The sequence below is a fragment of the Rhinolophus sinicus genome, linkage group LG12 (genome assembly GCF_036562045.2).
Source record: "Rhinolophus sinicus isolate RSC01 linkage group LG12, ASM3656204v1, whole genome shotgun sequence".
Classification (NCBI taxonomy): domain Eukaryota; kingdom Metazoa; phylum Chordata; class Mammalia; order Chiroptera; family Rhinolophidae; genus Rhinolophus; species Rhinolophus sinicus.
In genome coordinates, this window is record NC_133761.1 from 55,360,809 (window position 1) to 55,378,354 (window position 17,546).

The following is a 17,546-nucleotide window of genomic DNA, read 5'->3' on the forward strand; positions in this document are numbered from 1 at the left end:
CCATTTGGGGGACATCGTCTCTGGAGGGCAGGTTGCCCAAGCAGAAAAGGGGAGGGACAGACCCGTCGCAGGCAGACTTACCTCCAGAAGTGATAGAAGAGTAGGGGGACATTCAGCCCCAGGGTGAGCCACTCCTGAGCACACAGGAACATGATGCAGAACAGGCTGTGGATGGAGTATTCTGGCAGCACCAGCTGAGGAGGGAGCAGACACACAGGCCGCGTTAGAGGGGGGGACAGTCACTCACTCCCGCCTCAGCGACAGCTGACTTCTGCCCCAGACGCCTGCCTCCCACCTACTGATAACACAAAGGGCCTCCCTGCAGCAGCAGGGTCACTACCCCAAGACTGTGACCCATTTCTGGGAAGTTCTCCTCTTGATGGTCCTGGAGCCATGCTTTATACCTGGCCCCAAGTGGACACAGGCCCTCAGCACCTTCCTTACCAGAATAGGGCACGTGTTTCTGGCGGTCACCCATGGATGACCACTGTGACGACTAGAAGAGGCCGTCCAGCCCCTGTGACGTCTGCCCGGAGGCAGGACCCACAAGGACAAATACTGATAGGGTTTCCAGCGATTCTATAACTGCCTGCTCCTGGTTTGCTAGCCCTTGAGTATCCCCCTATAGAAACTCAAACACCTAAAGCAAATATGTGTATTTATTTCAAACATGGGAGGGATGGGGGTAAAAATTGAGCATTTGGCTTGACGGTGAGGGATCAAGAGAAAGGACATGTCATGATGATAAAGGAGGAAAAGTTAGCCTTTGGAGGAAGAGCAAAGAAGCCAACTCAGACCTGGAAGGGTCACAGGGTGGAAAGCGACCAGCAGAAAGACCAAACCCCTGCCCCCCCAATCCACCCACAGAGGTACAAATGGGTGAAAAGAGCTGAAAATGATGTGGACCCCCTCCCAAGGGTGTTTACATCTCAACAGAAATCAAAGTGACTGCAAAGGAGAAATATGGTCTCCAGGCCAGTAGGCAGGAAACCCCAAGATAGAGCTGCGAATGGTCCGTCTTTCCCAATCATATAGGTAGGTGTGTGTGTGTGTGTGTGTGTGTGTGTGGTATAGTCCCTCACTTTCTCATTTCCATCTGCAGAGTGTTTTTTGCACTTAGTAGAGACTTGACAAGTATTGGAGAAAACGAGTTGAACTGCCCAAGCGCGGATGTTTGCAGCTGGCTGGCTGGCGCTCGGGATGCAGCCTGTGCTCGCAAAGCAATGTGCCTGTTGAACATGACTTTGGTCTCATTCACCTCTCGCTTTGGTCAGACAAGCTAACTGCCCAGATGGCAAATCCGGGGGGCGGAGGGAACATGCATTAAAAATAAATACATGCAAAGGCACTCGTGTCAGAAATGCGTTTTGTAATTAAGTGGCATCTTCTTTACTCTCAAGTCCAGGGAGGCGTGACTTGCACGGACCCACGGCTTAGAATTCGCGCACAGTAACCCTGGAATCAACATAAAAGAGCCGTCACTCCAGCGGCAGTGACCTCAGTGGGTGAACTGGTCACAGCCGGCCCCTGTGAGCCCCAGCCACCTGGGGGGAGGGGAGGTGTCCCTATCGTTTGCCTCGCAGGACCGTGCAGCCATCCTTGCCAACCCCCCTGCGCCCGGCCAAGGCACCGCCCTGCCTGCTCCTGCTGGAAGAGAAAGCCCACGCTCTCAGAGCCGAGATGCCGGCCCAGGAGGCGGGGGCTGTGACTCCCGCTCTGCACATCGCTCCGTGTTTTTAATCATCAGTTTCAGCCACTTATGCTGAGATAATTAACATGGTTGGAGACAGCCACCCTGGGCCTGACTCATCTGTGACAGCACCAGCCCCGTCTCCGACTCCGTGACAAATCTGACTGATTACATTCTGGATTTCAGGTCCCACTATTAATCACCGCTGCTTCTCCCCTCTTTGGGACGTGATTTATAGTGGAAGCCGCCACCTCCCGAGCAGGGAGGATTTGTCATTGTCATCGTGCGGAGGAAAACTGCTTCATGGAGGCCAGCTGGTTCTGGAGGTTCCCAGCATGTGGGGGGCTGGGGAAAAGCTGGAGACTCATCCAGCTCTTCCGGGTGGCTTCTCCCAATTGCCTCTGCAGGGAACAGGATCCTTACACGTGGGAGTGGCTCCTCCCATTCATCTGGGGGACGTTGGGGAGCAATGGTGCCCTTTTCACACTCACACTGGTTCTCGCTTGCTTCCCCAGGGCGTCCCTGCCATGGTGCTGTGGCATCTGCAGGGAAGCTGTCCCTCCCATAGCAAAGGAAAATCGGCCAGGCCGCGTGCAGCAGGCCCGCTGCTCAACACAGACTTGCACGGCCCTGCCTGTGGGCGCACAGAGAGGCCGCACTTCTGCCCCCAATCCTGCCAGGGAGCTGCAGGGCTAGGGGCAGGAAGGGTGTTCAGAGAAGGCTGGAGCATGTACCAGCCAATGCAAAGAGCCCAGAGTCTCCTTCTCTCCCCTCTGACAGAGCAAACAGCACTTAGGGTGCTGGATACTCCATCATCCTGAAACCGTAAGTGAGGAGAGAGGCCTCAGGGCAACCGGTGACGTACATAGACTATGAGCGAGCAAGAAACGTGGGATATTTTAAGCCATTGAGAGTTGAGAGTCCTTTCTTACCACGGTGTAATTTAACCTATCTTGTCAGATACAGATGAGTAATCAATGGGAAAAGGAAAGTCATGTTCATCTCTTCATCCTCCCCTGACTATCTGTCCACATCCAGATCTTCCTTCCGCAAGCACTGGACAAGCTTAGGCAGGGGCTGAACGACCACCAGGCGGGCGTCATGCTTATTCATGTGTGCGGACAGCTGGGCGACATATGTCCCCTCACACCCTGAGCCTCTGTTATGTAAAGACCACCCGGAATCACCAGCCACACCACAGGAACACTGCGTGAAGCATTCTCCATACCCCACGGCCACGAGTCAGCCCTTAGCACTGGAAAACATGGGGGTTTTGGTAAGAGCAGCAGTAAATGGTGCCAATGTCATTCTTTCATACAACAAGCAGAGGAACTGTTTCATGCAGGCCAGCCTATGAAATTCCCATGTCTTATTATGCCCTGCTTTAGAGAGTTACAAATATTAAATAAGTGGTCTCAAGATAGGTGTTGTGGGATTGCTGAAAAGACTGCAATTCATTCCAACCAGGGGGACTCACGATGGTTCTGTGATCAAAGTAGAACCAAGGGAAGTTGGGAAGGATGAGGAAAACCTGACCATGCGAGGGAGCCAGAGGTCAGCATCTCAGGAAGCGAGATCATGAGCACAAACGCAGAGAAAGGTGACAGCCCCTGCTTGGGTTTGTTCTGCACCAGCCCACCTGAAAGGGCCACTGATTCACCACTGACTGGCACTATGGCCAGGCCCGACAGGAGCCAAGCACTGGGGAAATGTCAGTTTTATTCCCCAGCCTTCTCAGTTCCTAGTGCTACAGGCTTTGTGTGTCACCCTCATAAACTGAAGGGCGGGGACCTGTCACGAGAGTCTGATGACAACACACCCTCTTCTCACTAGACCCCGTTCTGAGGCATGACCGAGGTCAAAGGTCAGGTGAAGATCTCCGAGCACACTTAGCAAAGCGCATCCACTTGGTAGTGAGGGTGTCAAAGATGTCACCCACGGCCCAGCTTCTTCCATGACTTCTAAGAGGATGGACGTGGCCTCAGGTGAGGACCACCTGCCCTGACTTCCTATCCAGATTCTCAACCTCAGTTTCCACTTCCTGGTCGACATTCCATGTGGATATTCCACGACCACCGCATGCTGAAAACTCACGTTCCTCCTGGTACCTGGAAACTTTATCTCCCAACTTGCCAATGTCTGCTAACGACGGCACCTCTGAGCCCTTGGTCTCCTCCATTTCCACATCAGCCTGTTTCCAAATCTTGCCATCTCTTCCCAGCCACTTACACTTGCTCCTCCCTTTTCTTTTCTCCTGCCCCCGAATAGTCTGGGCCTCTGCACCTCCTTCCAAGGCAGCTCCAAGAACCTTCCAGCAGGTTTCTGTCCTCGTACCCACGCTCCCTCCATCCAACAGCGGAGCCACGTCCTCGCCACACTCAGCGCAGCTCTAAGCCTTCACCCGCAATCTCGTTTTTTTCCAGGAATTTCATTTTTAATTCATTTTATTTGTGTTCAAAATATTTTACTTCTATTTAAGCATCTTCGTTTTCATTCATGTCTCCATTTGTTCACTGCTTTAGCCCACAGGTGATTTTATTTCACTGCTGTGGTGGCGCGGGGCATCGGCGGCCAGGGGGAGAGCTCTTCCAACCCCCAAAGGGAAAGGAAAGGCAGAGGTGAAAGAATGAAGCTTCCCGGGGGAGAAAGGGAAGATGGCAGAGACGAGAGGTGGCAGAGACGAGAGGTGACAGCAAGCGTCCCCGTGCTGGAGACCTGCTCGTGGCTCCCACCCTGCGTCCCACGGGACAGGCTCTGAGGGCCGGTGTAAGCATCGCGGGACCAGACACACTCAGAACCAGGCCACGGAGGCCACGGGGAAGGTCCTGGGGCTGAGTGCGGCTTGAAGGGAGTGGCAGCTGTGAGACCCCGAGTCTCTACCCACATGTGCATGGAGCCTGTTGACTCAGACAACAAGCTTTTCTGCTGTGACCCAGTGTTTTCAGTATTAGCCCACGATCTCAAAGTGTTACAGAAATTCTTACCAGTTATATACGATCAGCTGTGTGATAGTGAGAAAAGCAGCTAACCACGCTGTGCTGTATTCTCCGCATCCGCAAATGCTAACATGTGCACCCTCCCTCCCTGCAATGCTGCTACGAGGGGACAGGACGTCCTATGGCCACTGCTCTGGAAGGTGAAGAAGCATGAGCCACGGAAGGCTCGTCGTGAGGGAACTGAAAGGTAGTGACAGCGCCCAGAACCAAATTTGGTTTCCCCGTCCTCCAGCTCATCTCCTCTCACCCCTGTCTGATTAAACCAAGCTTCCAGCTTCCCCAAGTGGGAAGAAAACCCACGGGCTGTTTAAAGCCTGCCTCTCAAACCATCAAACCCCCGTCGCTGCCTGACTTCAGCACCACTAATCCGGTTCCTTCTGTGTCTGCCCTACGGTTTATCTGCCTGGTTGCCAAGAGTGTGAAGAAGAAGCAAAGGATACTGTCTCTTTTATTTGAATCCCCAGCCTGTGCTAAACTGGCCCTAAACCAGGGGAGCCGTTTAGGACGAGCAGGGGGAGGGCATTTTCCCATAAATGTCCAGTATGGGGCTCTGTGATCCATTTGTCCCCAGGTGAATCATCGTGCATGTGACTCACGAGGGGACAGTGGAAGGAGGGAAAGGATGGTGTGCGTGGGCACCTGGCAGTTTGCTCACCTGGGAGACTATGCGCAAAGCACCCCAGCACTGTCAGGAGGGCTTATTCTGAGTCCCTTTGCTCCAAGGAGGCTGCTTCGTCTTTAGTTGCTCTGGGCAACGCTCTCCTTGATGGGTCAAGCAAGAGCCCACCAGCCTGGGGTGAGGAGGGCAGCCTAGCCCCTGCAGGCCTCTGACCCCCACATGCCAGGCACCCCCACCTCAGCCAACATCTAGGATTAGGGGCTGTGACCATGGGAGGTTGCCTATTGGATGGTGCCCATATGTTAAATTGTTTGACCTGGATTTTGTACCAATGTTTACCCAATATTTTTAAGGGGTAAGAAGCTCACCCTGGTACATTGACCAGAGGTTTGAGGGCACAGCAGGCAGACACTTTCGTTTGAAGACCCTGGGTCCCAGGCTGCACCCCAACTCCCCACAGGGCAGTGCCAGGCCCGTGCTTACAGGGCTTTGCTCACAAACCAGTGCTCATGGACTCAAGTCTGGCCAGGCGGCATGTGCAGGTGAGAGCGTAGCATCTCCTCTCCCCTGGCCCCCCAGCTCTCCAGCCACCACCACATGGACGAACACCCACAAAGCTACCTTAGTCCCCATGGCCAGAGGTCTGTAACCTTGAATGGCCATAGCATATTCCTGGGATGGAGGGCAGCTCTCTAGCTCCTTCCATCTCCAAACCCACCATCTTCTCTGCAGGTCACCTCTGTGCCTCCCACTCCCACGCCTTTCCTAGCCTCCAGGTGGACTGTCTGTTAGGGTTTTGGCCATGGCCACACCTCCCAGCCTGCCTTTTATCTTTGTTTTCATGCAGCTTCCAAGACACACTTGAATTTCAAAAGCCTGTCTGCCAGTTTCCTTACTCTTGTTAAATTGCTGAACTACCTAAGAGCCCACTCAGGGAGGAGGGGAGAATAAAAGCACGCTCTCAAATCATGCCTTATTTTTAAAGGGACAAGATTCTCCCACAACTTGCTGGCAATTCAGACATCTGAAGTTAGCACTGGCAGCGACCCGCTCCTTTTCTTTCTTCGAAGCCCAGTAGAGGGGAGTAGGAACCTGTCCAGCATACGGGGAGTTAGATGAGGCAAAGGCTCCGCATGCTTTGAGGAGCGACGCTAACAGAATGGGCTGCTGTAGATTGAGCAGGGCAGAGTGGCAGGGACAAGCCTTCCAGCACTGAAGAGCCCCACGGATGCATCGTTCAGCAAGTATTTATTAGAAGCATTTACGAGGCCATGAATGCAACACAGTCTAGCTAGGGGTGGGGGGCCTGCGATGGAAGCGAGCAGCACAGCAACGTGGGGACCACGTACAGACAGAGGCAGCGTGCAAGCAGCACGACGCAGGCAGAAAGGCTGGAGGAAGCCATTCATTCTGAGGGAGGAGGTGAGGGACGGTTCCTTGGAGAATTGCCTCTGAGTTGAGATTTATAGAAAGAGCTATATGGGGGAAGGCAGAACGGCAAGGCAGAGGGCATCCTTCATGGAGGTGTTTGAGACCCTCACTTTTTTTCTTTATGTCCTAGAAAGACTTCACTTCCAAATTTGCAACAGAAATGACATTGAGACCAAAATCCTTTATACCAGCCTCTTCTTAAACGGGAGGTGGAGGGGTAGGGGTGGAGGGGTGTGAGTTGGGGGACACACAAGACATGGGACAGACTTCCCAGAAACAGTCATGATGACTTCACCTGACCAGGGAAGCCCAGTGACAAGAATGGGGCCCAGGGCAGAAACAAGTCACCTTCTGCCTTGGTTTCTGTCCACGGCCCAAGCGAGAAGCTTTCCATGCAGTAAATGCCAACACAGCTGCCAGCCCTGCCCTCCCCTCTCCAGCCTGTCCCAGCTCAATGTGAAGGGAAGGAACCCCAGCTCTTATTGGGGAAAGACAGTTCCAAAGCCCCAAGGCCACACCTTCCTAATTCACTGCCCTTCTTGGTGATATTTTCACGTGAGGTCCCTGGTCCCACCTGGTTTAAGGGACAGGAACTGCTGTTTTTGGTGGAAGGGGTTTATTTCACTACACCACAGATCCTTCCTTCGTAGGAGAATGGGTCCTGAGCAGCACCATTCGCTTCCAAAGGACAGCCTTTTCCAGGATGAAAAGAGGTGATTATCCTACTTACCAGCTATTGAGTGGTGTTAATTACCTATTACTTTCAGAAAGTGTGCTCAAAAGAGGCAAAAGAATGAGACTGGATGAGAGATCAAGTGTTGGCATTTAAAGGAGAGCCAGCTGTCATCATCACCATCAATGACTATTTACTGAGTGCCCACTGGTACATGTAAGGTTACTAATGGTCAGGATCCCAGAACCCTGAGTGCAAAGGCAAGACACACGAACAGTGCCCTCCCAGACTGCACAGGTGGAGAGGTGGTCTCAGTGCGAGCATGCACAAGCCTGTCTGCCCAAAGTGTTACCAGGAGTAAACTGGTAACAAATTAACATAAGGAAAGAACAAAATATCATTGCAACTTTTGCCTCCAGTAAGGGCTCCAGTGGCAGTGTTTTAGTGAAAAGATTAGATTAAGGAATAGGAGTCGGGCTCTAGACCTGCCTATATAGCTACAGAACCTTGGACAAGCTTTTCTTATCTGAATGGACTCAGTTTCTTCATCTATAAAATGGGACTAGTCATAGTATCTACTTCATAGGAATTTCATGAGTAGTTAATAAATATGTGTGAAGTTCTTAAAACAGCCTCTGGACATAGAAACTTACACTCCATAAATATTAACTAGTGTCTATAAGAAGAGGCGTTTGACGGGCACAATCCCCACTGTTCTTTTCAGCTCAAATATTCCATATACTTTATAAAAAGCAGCAATTAAACTACCTTGAAAATTAAACCAATGTATCTTTTCTTTCAGTCTCCAGTATATTTCCAGAACCTGCCAATTTTTTAAACCCTCTTCCTCCACCAATGTCTAGCCCCAGAAGCACCATGTGTTCTAGGGAATCTGATCATTTTGTGTGTCAACAGATAAAGCGCCCCCTGCTCCTGACAATGATTTCCTCGGTTCTCTTGAGTCACTGCTGTCTGTGTATGTGTCTGGGCCATCAGTTTGTCTTTGTGTGTCTTTGTGGATTCTCTCAGACAACTGCTCTCTCGGCACCGGCCTGGCACACAGTAAGTGCTCTCAGGCAACTCACCGTTTATTCATTCAACAAACGCTGGTGACAGGCCCTGGAGGTGCCAGGATCTGGGCATCCTCAGGCTGGAGAGAGAGACTGACAGCTGAACAATGGAACATGCTGCAGGCTGCACTTATGTGATGATAAGTAAAGGTGTCAAAAGAAACAGCCTGCACAACAGGCAGTGGGAAAAGCAGAGGCAGGCACGGGCCTCGCAGGCGGCCATGGGGAAAAGGCTCCCGCTACAGAGACACCGAAATACCTTGGGCCAGTCCCAGCCTGCATCACCTCTCACGGGGACCACAGCCTCCTCCTCCTCACGGGTCTCCCCTCCCCAGCCCCTCATTTTCCCCACTCCCAATCCATTTTTCCACCCAATAGCCAAATAACTCATTTTGAAATATAAGTGAGGTCATCTCCGTTCTCCGTTCAAACCTCCAAGGTCTGCCCATGGCTCCTCGAATAAAACCCACACTCCTTACAATGACCTGTAAGGCCCTGTGCAATCTGGCCTCTGTGCCCCTCTGACCCCACACCCACCATTGCAGACACATGTCTGTCCGGTGTTGTTCCTCAGACCCAGCCTGTGTGTTCCCAGCTTAGGGCCTTAGCATGTGCTTTGCCTCTGACTGGGAAGCTGCTCCCTGGGCATTCTCATGGCTGGCTCCGCATTATTCAGAATCTGCTCAAGGTCACCCCCTCAGGCGGGTCCTCCCTCCTCATCCAATACTGGCTCTCTCCTTATTTGCTACAATTTCTTCATGGCACTTAAACATTATGTCAATGATGCATTTGTTTCCTTGTTTACTGTCTATTTCCCACATTAGAACACTCCAGGAGGACAGCTTGTCTCATTCACAACTTTATCCCCATTGCCGAGAACAGTCACTGGCACAGAGTGTAATTTTTTGGCGAATAAATAAATGGGTCCTTTGTTCAACCCCCACACAAACATAGCTATCACCATCATCGAGCTAATTCCTGAGTGTGAAAAACCATAATAGCCTCCTCAGGAAAATAAAACAGTAGAGCTGACTCACGGACTTAGCAAGGCTCCCATTCAGTGGGCCTGGCCCCCGTGTAGCACCTGTTTGTCCCACATCCACAGACGGTGGCCACGGCCTTGGTGGGCCCCTAACAGATGTGTGCAACTGGTAAGAATGACCTGGGCAAAGAAGAATCGGTGCAGATTCAAACTCGGCTCAGCTCTCCAAGCTCTGAGCACACAAGGCCCTGGGTTAGATATGGTAGGAGGCCCAGTGATAAGGAAAACCCGAAGAGCTTGCAATAGACATGGGGAGATGAGTTGAAACCCTAAATTAATATATAATCCAAGGCAGGATGTGGGGAGACTTGAAATAGAAACATAAGCATCGTGGGTTAAAGGAGAAAGGAAGCAGACTTGCCAACATTGCCCTTGCTAAGCTCCTCACTGCTATGGACAGAAGATTTGCTTCCTTCCAAAAGTCCTACATTAAAACCTAAGCTCTAATGCGGGGGGTGATTAGCTCATGAGGGTGAGGCCCTCATGAATGGGATTAGTGCCCTTATAAGAAGAGACAGGAGACAGAAGATCTCCGTCTGCCATGATCTCCGTCTGAGGACACAGCAAGAAGATGGCCGTCTGCAAACCAGGAAAAGAGCTGTCGCCAGAATGCTACTAGGCAGACTTCCCAGCCTCCACAACACTGAGGAATAAATTCCTGTTGTTTAAGTCACTCAGTCCACGGTATTTTTGTTACAGCAGCCCAAGCAGACTCACACACACACACACACACACACACACACACACACACACTCAGTCTCAGGGGAGCCTCCTCCACTTCTCCCCACTGTCAGGGCACAACGTGTGAAGCAGAATGGGCTGGCCAGAAAGGAATGACAGGCCACCTGCCCCCCAGCTATTGTCCAGAACCCTCTGTGGCACCTGTGGTCCCCACAAGGCCCCTAGCAGGGGCTCCCATCACTTCTGTGGGAGAAGCAAGCGCTCCAATGAGGACGTGGAGGAACACAACACTTCCCCTCCTTTCTTATCTGCACTCCTCATCACTCCCACCCCTGGGCAACCAAGAAAAAGCAGAGCAGGGCAGGAGAGGGTGAGAAGCTAGGTCCCACTTGGGGTCCTGACTCCCCACCCGGCTGGTCCCTCTGCTCCATTGAGAATCTCACTTCTGGGCTCCTCAAAACCCGCTTCCTAAGTGCTCAGCCTACTTTCCAAACCACCAGAGTCCTCATATTGTAACCCCATTCTTTCTGCAAACCTCCACCCTTGCTGTGAACCCCAAGAACCTTGTTCCCCAGCAACCTCACTCCTGGAGCTAATGTATCCTTGGAGAAGCCCAGGCTACAGTGGGGACAGATGGCTTCTGTGATCCCCACGCAAAATTCAGGACGCAGAGCCACTGTGTTCACTCACTCATGCACGCACTCACTCACTCACTAGCTACCAGGTTCTGTGTGCTCTGGGGCGTGTACAAAGTGGAATAAGACATCAGCCCTGTCTGCATGGAGCTTATGTCCTAGTGAGGAAAACACACATCGTTGTGAAGGAGAAGAAAGGGATATTATGAATGGGGAACAGATGGTCAGAGATGTGGGGGCCTGGGGTTCTGGGAAGGCTGCCCTGAAGAAGAAGCTGAAGGAGAAGAGTAATCCTCTGGCCTCACCCTCTCTTTGTCGTGGTCCAGGCAAGAGACGGAGATAGTTAGTTAGGGCAGAAGGGGTGGGGTCACACTGATGGGTCTGAGAAATACACACCCAAGAGGCTCCACCTGTAGACCTCAGTCACCAATTAGGGGAGAGGTGAGCAAAGGAGGAAAAGGCAGAGGAGGAGTCGAGGCTCCTTCTCAGAAACCTTGAGCAGCTGAGGGGTGGGTTGATTGAGAGGCGTAGCATGCAAAGAGGAAAGGTTTGGGGGAAGGAGAGATGAGCTCAACACTGGCCAGGGGACAAGGCCTCGGTAGGACACCCATTGGGATTAGAGGGCTGGTCCTCAGAAGAAGGGTTTGGAGGTCGTGGGATGTTGATGGCCAGTGACATTCAGGCTGCCTGGCAGGAGAGAGAGGAGAGGAGATCAAGAACTAAGTCTGAGTGCCATCCTTGCATTCAGCAACGTTCAAGGGACGAGCTGAGAGAGAAGAGCAGCCTGAGAGGGCTGAGAAAGAGCAAGCAGCGAAACAGGAGGAAGATGGCGGGTGTGGTGTCAGGAAGGCCAGGGGACGGAAGGAGAAAGGGGCAGCCGAATGCGCTGAGGGAGATGAGCGACACGGGAGAAAAATGTCCACTGGATTTGGGGACATGCGAGTCACGGCCACTCCACACACTGTTTAGAGGCTGTGGAAAGTATGGCCGGAGAAGGGCAGTCTCTAGAGAGGCCCCTGGGGACAAGGCCTATTTTTGTGTGTTTGTTTTCAAGATGGCGCGTGAGATCCTCCCAACTTTCTGTGGAGCCAGGACAGTACATGAATAGTGATCCACCCCTCACCACAGAAGGTGATGTGAATCTGTGGATTGGCCCAAGACTGAACCCAATGGGTTTTTATTTCAAATGATCGACTTCCAGGTGAATTTTTGGAAAGCACACAAACCATCTATATGCTGAGAACAGTCCATGCTTTTCCAGTAGCTCCCGCAGCTCTGAGGGCGGTGCCGTCAGGTGTCCTAGAGCAGGTGTTCACTAACTTAATCCACGTCTGGATGAATGGAATGATGCTGAGACCTGATTAATCACTTTCCCCCGGGATTTCAATGGTGGTCAGCTCATTCATTCCATCCACTCATTCTACAGACATTATTCTTGGCCTAGCATGTACCAGAGCCCCGGGCCAGCCAGAATTCACACGACTGCACACCCAGCACCGTGAGTGTGTGGGAGGCACAGCGCGCCCTTCAGTGCTCGGCCTCCTTCCCCCTGGGAGGTGCAAAGCAGCTCTCCGCACTCCTTGCAAAGGGAGGCTCCAGGATGAGCGTTCAACCCCCTGCAGAGAGCCGAGGAACCACCAGAATTATCATGGTGGTCTCCCTGTTACCTTTCATCTTTTCCCTGGCACCCGTGTGAGGAATTGGTCTCTAGCAGCTCAGTAAGGTGATTCTCAGTGAGTTTAAGTAAATCTTCTGTGCAGCTGTTCTCATAGAAAACTCTGGAAATGTTCAACTGAAAGAGGGGCTACAGGTGCCATCCTGGCTGTGACTCCCCAGGTGGTTTCTGGAGGCTGTTTTAATTCCAGGGAATGCAGGCCTTGCAGAGGCTGCTTAGAAGACACACAGCGTTAGTGCTATGAGTTACAATGTTTCAGTGAAAACTTCCCCGAAACAGGAGGAACAAAGTTCAGTCAGGCCAAAGTGCTAAAATAGACAGACTTCATACTGGGTAGAAAACAGTGTATGCTTTTCTCCTTTCTTCCAATAAAGCCGGGCTGTGTGCATGTATGTTGGTTGAATAGCTAACGTTTATCCGGCCCCAACCACTATGTTAAGTGCCTTCCTGCCTAATCTCATGTATTCCTTGTACAACCTCTAAAGTTGGTGCTTTTATCATCATTTTACAGAGCAAGAAAATGAAGCCCCGAGAAGTCAAAATAACCTGCGACGATCATACAGCCCTGGAGTGACTCAGCTAGGACTAGTGAGTGTGGATTTACAGACGTAAACCTCTGGACGCACACACGTCACACACGTGTGCGTGGGGCACAGCGAACGTCACAGCAAGGCCAGAGCTGTGGTGTCCACACTGCTTGGAACTGCGCAAGGACTCAGCCGTGACCCTCAAAACCACACATACTTCTCAGAAATTACACGTTCTTTTCTCCTTTTAACTTTTCAATAAGACCAGAGATACATCAACAGTAACTGAAAAAATGTTTTTAATTAGAGAGAGAGAGAGAGAGAGAGAGAGAGAGAGAGAGAGAGAGAGAGAGAAACACGTTCGGGAAGCCACATGTGTGGTCACTGTGTTTTAAATAAACGATCGGACCACAGAGGATGGTTTCCTCGGCCGTGTGGGCTCCAGGCCTGGTTAACACACGGCTGAAGATACTTCTCTGAAGGTCTGGGGGCCAATAGCAGTACAGTCAGGAAAGGGACGTACAGCTGCAATGACGCAAGGCTGCTGGGGGCTCTTTAACACGTTTTGGATTTAGTTAATTCATTACGATGATTTCATGTTAACCCGAATCTCTCAGGGCACTGCTAAAACACGGCGTGGCAGCCAGAAAATCTGAGAAGTTTAGAAACTTAAAGCTTTCCTGAGTTTTCAAGGTGGTTGCCAGAGCAACCTCAGGAACCAGATCTTGGAAGAGCTGAAACATTCTATTTTAAAAACCCCCAGTTGATCCTCAGAAAGCCAGAAATGAAACAACAAATAATAAGGTGCACAGTAGGAGTTCTTACAAAGATGAGCATTTTCTCAAAACCAGAAATAATTCAATTTATGAGGAATATTTTGACCCTGGGAGCAAACATTTCAAAACGACTCCCCAGAGTTCTGATTAGTACCTGCCTTTTGCACAAAATATTGAAGTTAAAGGCTCCTCTCTCCACTTGGAACTCCTGGCTACAAGTTCCTTCTGTCTTCACATCTCACCTCTTTAAAGAAGCCCTCATACACGCATACACGCATGCATGCAATCATTCATTCATTCAACGAACACTTGTTGAGTAATTTATCATATTACTGTGAGCGGTATCTTGCCAGGTGATCCAAAGGCAAGACGACTTACTGATACAGTCTTGCCTTTAGGAAGAGTCCAGAAGGAAAGATGAGATAGGTACAAAAATACTCCCAACACAAGGCAGTATAAGATCCGACCATGTGATTGCGGGGTGCCAAACATCACTGGTTCCCCAAACTCTTGGACAGCAGAATCCTTTGGGAGAGCTTAATGAAAATGCAGATTTCCAAGCTGCACATCAGCATTTCCAGAGGATGGGGCCCAGGGATCTGTATTTTAAATGCTGTGCATCTGACTCTGATGAGTCACCAGGTTTGGGAACAGCTGCTAAAGCTGAGAACCCCCCAGCTGAAACGATACAGATTTCTTGGAAGTGGGTGGGCGTTAGGTGAGACTTTAGAGTCCAGGGAAGATATGGCACCCAAATGGAGGCAGGGTGACCTGGCTGGCCCGGGTTCAAGCTGGGGAGCCGCAGGACAACAGCCTGGGAAAGGCTGTGGGGAGGGCCACCAAGGTGAGGTGAGGGAGTTGGGACTTGACACAACGGGCAGTGAGGAGCCAATCAAGGCCTCTGAGCAAGGGAGTGACACGCACAGCAGTGTCAGCAAAAAGAATTTGGCAGAGTTTTGATGGACGGGTCAGCAACAGCTGGCTTCTGGGTTTAGAGAAAGCAAGGAAACCTCTGTTCTTCAGAGGAAACAGATAGAAACCCAAGTGGTTGCAGGAGGGCTGACTAGGCAGAGATGAAGAAACACTGTTTCACATGTTTATGTTCTGCTTTGTTTCAAACTAGATTGTAGGTGGTTCACAAATGGGTTGTTCATTGATGATGACATACTTGTCTCTGGGCAGCGATATTTATAGGATCGTGCTGAATAGATTTGTGTTTTAGAATACTTTTCTCTGGGTTTGTTTCATTTCCTACTTTGGAGAAAATGCAATTTTATACACACTCACGGACAGGGTGCCTGCTATGTGTGAGGACTACAGAGGCGCCACAGAGAACTCAAGGTTGAAGACGATATCGCTTTGGCCCTCAGGTAGACTGCAGCCAGGGAAAGGAATCGGACATGCAGACAAGACACCACTATGCAGGCAGACCCTAAATAATCCAGTAAAGCAGAGAAGCAGAGATTACTTCCTGTTCCATAGATTAGACAAGAGTCATGGAAGAGGCAACGTTTGAGTTGAAACGGAAAGCTAATATTTAGCCAACAGAGAAGAACATTCCAGGTGATAAAAATGTAAGAAAAAGCACAGAGAAAGGAAATCACAGAGTAGAGTCTTATATATCTCTTTTCACAGCACTTGGTACAATCTCTGGCACATAGTAGGTACTCAATAAATGTTGGGTGGGCAAATGAGTGTTGGAAAGGAAGTGGATCTCAGTAAGGTTAAAGATAAGTTAGGAAATCACAGAGGGCCTTAGAAGCAAGGCTAAGTATTGATTATTTATCCTCCAAAATTGGGATCCAGAGAAGGCTTTTGGATAAGGAAGTTATATGTGATCAAGGTTTGCTTAGATCGTCCCAACAATGATATGTTGGGTGAATCGGGGAGGATGAGGGAACAGAACAAAGGCAGGGTGGGAAGGAACCACCTCAGAGGCTAAAAAGAAATGGGTGTGAGCTCCTGAGCACGTGGCTTGGGGGAGGCGGATTGTAATTCATAAAGCCCTTCGGAAACCATCCACAGCCCCATAACAGATGCAACAGGTGTTAAACCTGAGTGACTTGGAAGATGGTTTCTCAATGAACCAAGATGGGTTAATTGAAAGAGCAGGTTGGAAAGCAACAGTGAGCTTATGGCAGGTTGGATGAAGGGAGACTCTGGACCCTCCAATTCCTCCCCTGCATTCCTGCTCGAACCCATAAAATAGGAATTCCCACCACCCATTTCTGCGTGCTGGGGAAGGGCGAGGGAGCAAGCGTGTGGCCGGGCTTCTCCTGCGCTGGGACCTGTCTGTCCCTGAACTGCACACAGGCTTTCTCCACTCCTGCGAGCACGTGGTCCAAAGCCTGCCTCCTTGGCAACACAAGCCTGCAGCTCACCCCTCTTTGGCACTCTCATTCTCACTCTGTCCTGTACTCGAAGGTGCTAGAGTCCTGCCATGACCTCGTGTCTGCTCTTGAGGTGGAGAACTGCGATTTCATCGGCACTGCAAACCCCAATACTGAGTTTGAGGTACAACCAGTTAAAGATGCTCAGTAGAAGATTAAAAATGCTTGCCTGGAATTCAAGACAGAGAGAGGAGAGAAGGTATAGATTTGTGGGTGCTGGAGGATGAATGGTGACAGAAGTCCAGTATTGGAGATGAGCTGAGGAGAAAGCAGAAGCTTGCATTCAGGTACATACAGTGCTAGACAGATGGGGGCGGGGGATGGCAGGCGTGGAGGTACCTGAAAAATACCCTTTGCACCCCAGGCAAAGGGGTCAGCCCTTACCCCACTCCAGCTGATTGCTGCCTTGAGGAATATGGTTCCAATATTGCCAGATCTTGCATATGTTGTCCCCAACGAAGCTGAAAATCCAGATTTTTGTGTGGAACTTCCAGAGTCTTAAAATTTTAAATAGGTCAAACAAAACAAAAATGGCGGCCATCTGTGACCCACAGGCCGCTGACTGCAACACGTAGGGAACAAGAAGAAAATAAATTCAAGGGCGGAATGTGAACGAACACCTGTATTTGGGGTGTGACGGAGGGGGTGTCACAAAGGAGACAGAGATGAGTGTGCACGAGACAAAAGGAAAACTAAGATGGTCTCCGGCCCGGAAGCCAAAAAGATGGAGGTGACCAGTGTGTCCGACCACAGAAAGGTTGAGGGGGATGAGGATGAAGAAATCAAGCTGCTGGACGTGGTAACGGGGACGTCACTGGTGACCTTCAAGGCATCAGTTTCAATAGAATGAGAAGAGATCTGCCCCCTTGCTGGGGATCTGACACGAGCAGGATGAGGGAGTGCGGGCAAGAGTGTCCCTGACTCTAGAGTCTGCAACATCTGAAAGAAGAAATGTGTGGGTTGGGAACGTGAAGGGTTTCCAGGGTCAATGAAATCGTGTAGAACAAGGAAGACGGGATGTGTTTGAAGATGGGGGAAATCTGCTGGAGAACAATGAGAGAGAAGGTCCTCCGGAGAGGGGAGCTAGTTAGGATGTGCTCCAGTCTGAGTTACAGGGAGCCTGAATCAAGGGAGCCCATGGGAGGGATAGTCTTAAAATGGGGCGAGAGGGGCCCTGAAACAGGAGAGAAGGATCAGAGAGACGAGGGTGTAATGCAGAGGGAGAGGTGACAGGGAGCCCCGCGTCCATGGCCCCCACTTCCTCGCGTGAGTGGTCACAGATGAGCAACAGCAGAATAGTTGGGACACTTAAGGGCCGTAGAGAAAGTCAGGAGCAGCCAG

General features: G+C 50.8%; 1 protein-coding gene across 3 annotated transcripts in view; it reads right to left on the minus strand.

Moving 5' to 3' along the window:
* Positions 1 to 17,546, minus strand: part of CNIH3 (cornichon family AMPA receptor auxiliary protein 3) — a 166,757-nt gene that overhangs the window by 9,271 nt on the left and 139,940 nt on the right. For all 3 annotated transcript variants that reach the window (XM_074316949.1, XM_074316950.1, XM_074316951.1), the window contains one exon: positions 82 to 194. In XM_074316949.1, coding sequence (XP_074173050.1) covers positions 82 to 194 — 113 coding nt within the window. The remainder of the gene's footprint in view (positions 1 to 81; positions 195 to 17,546) is intronic.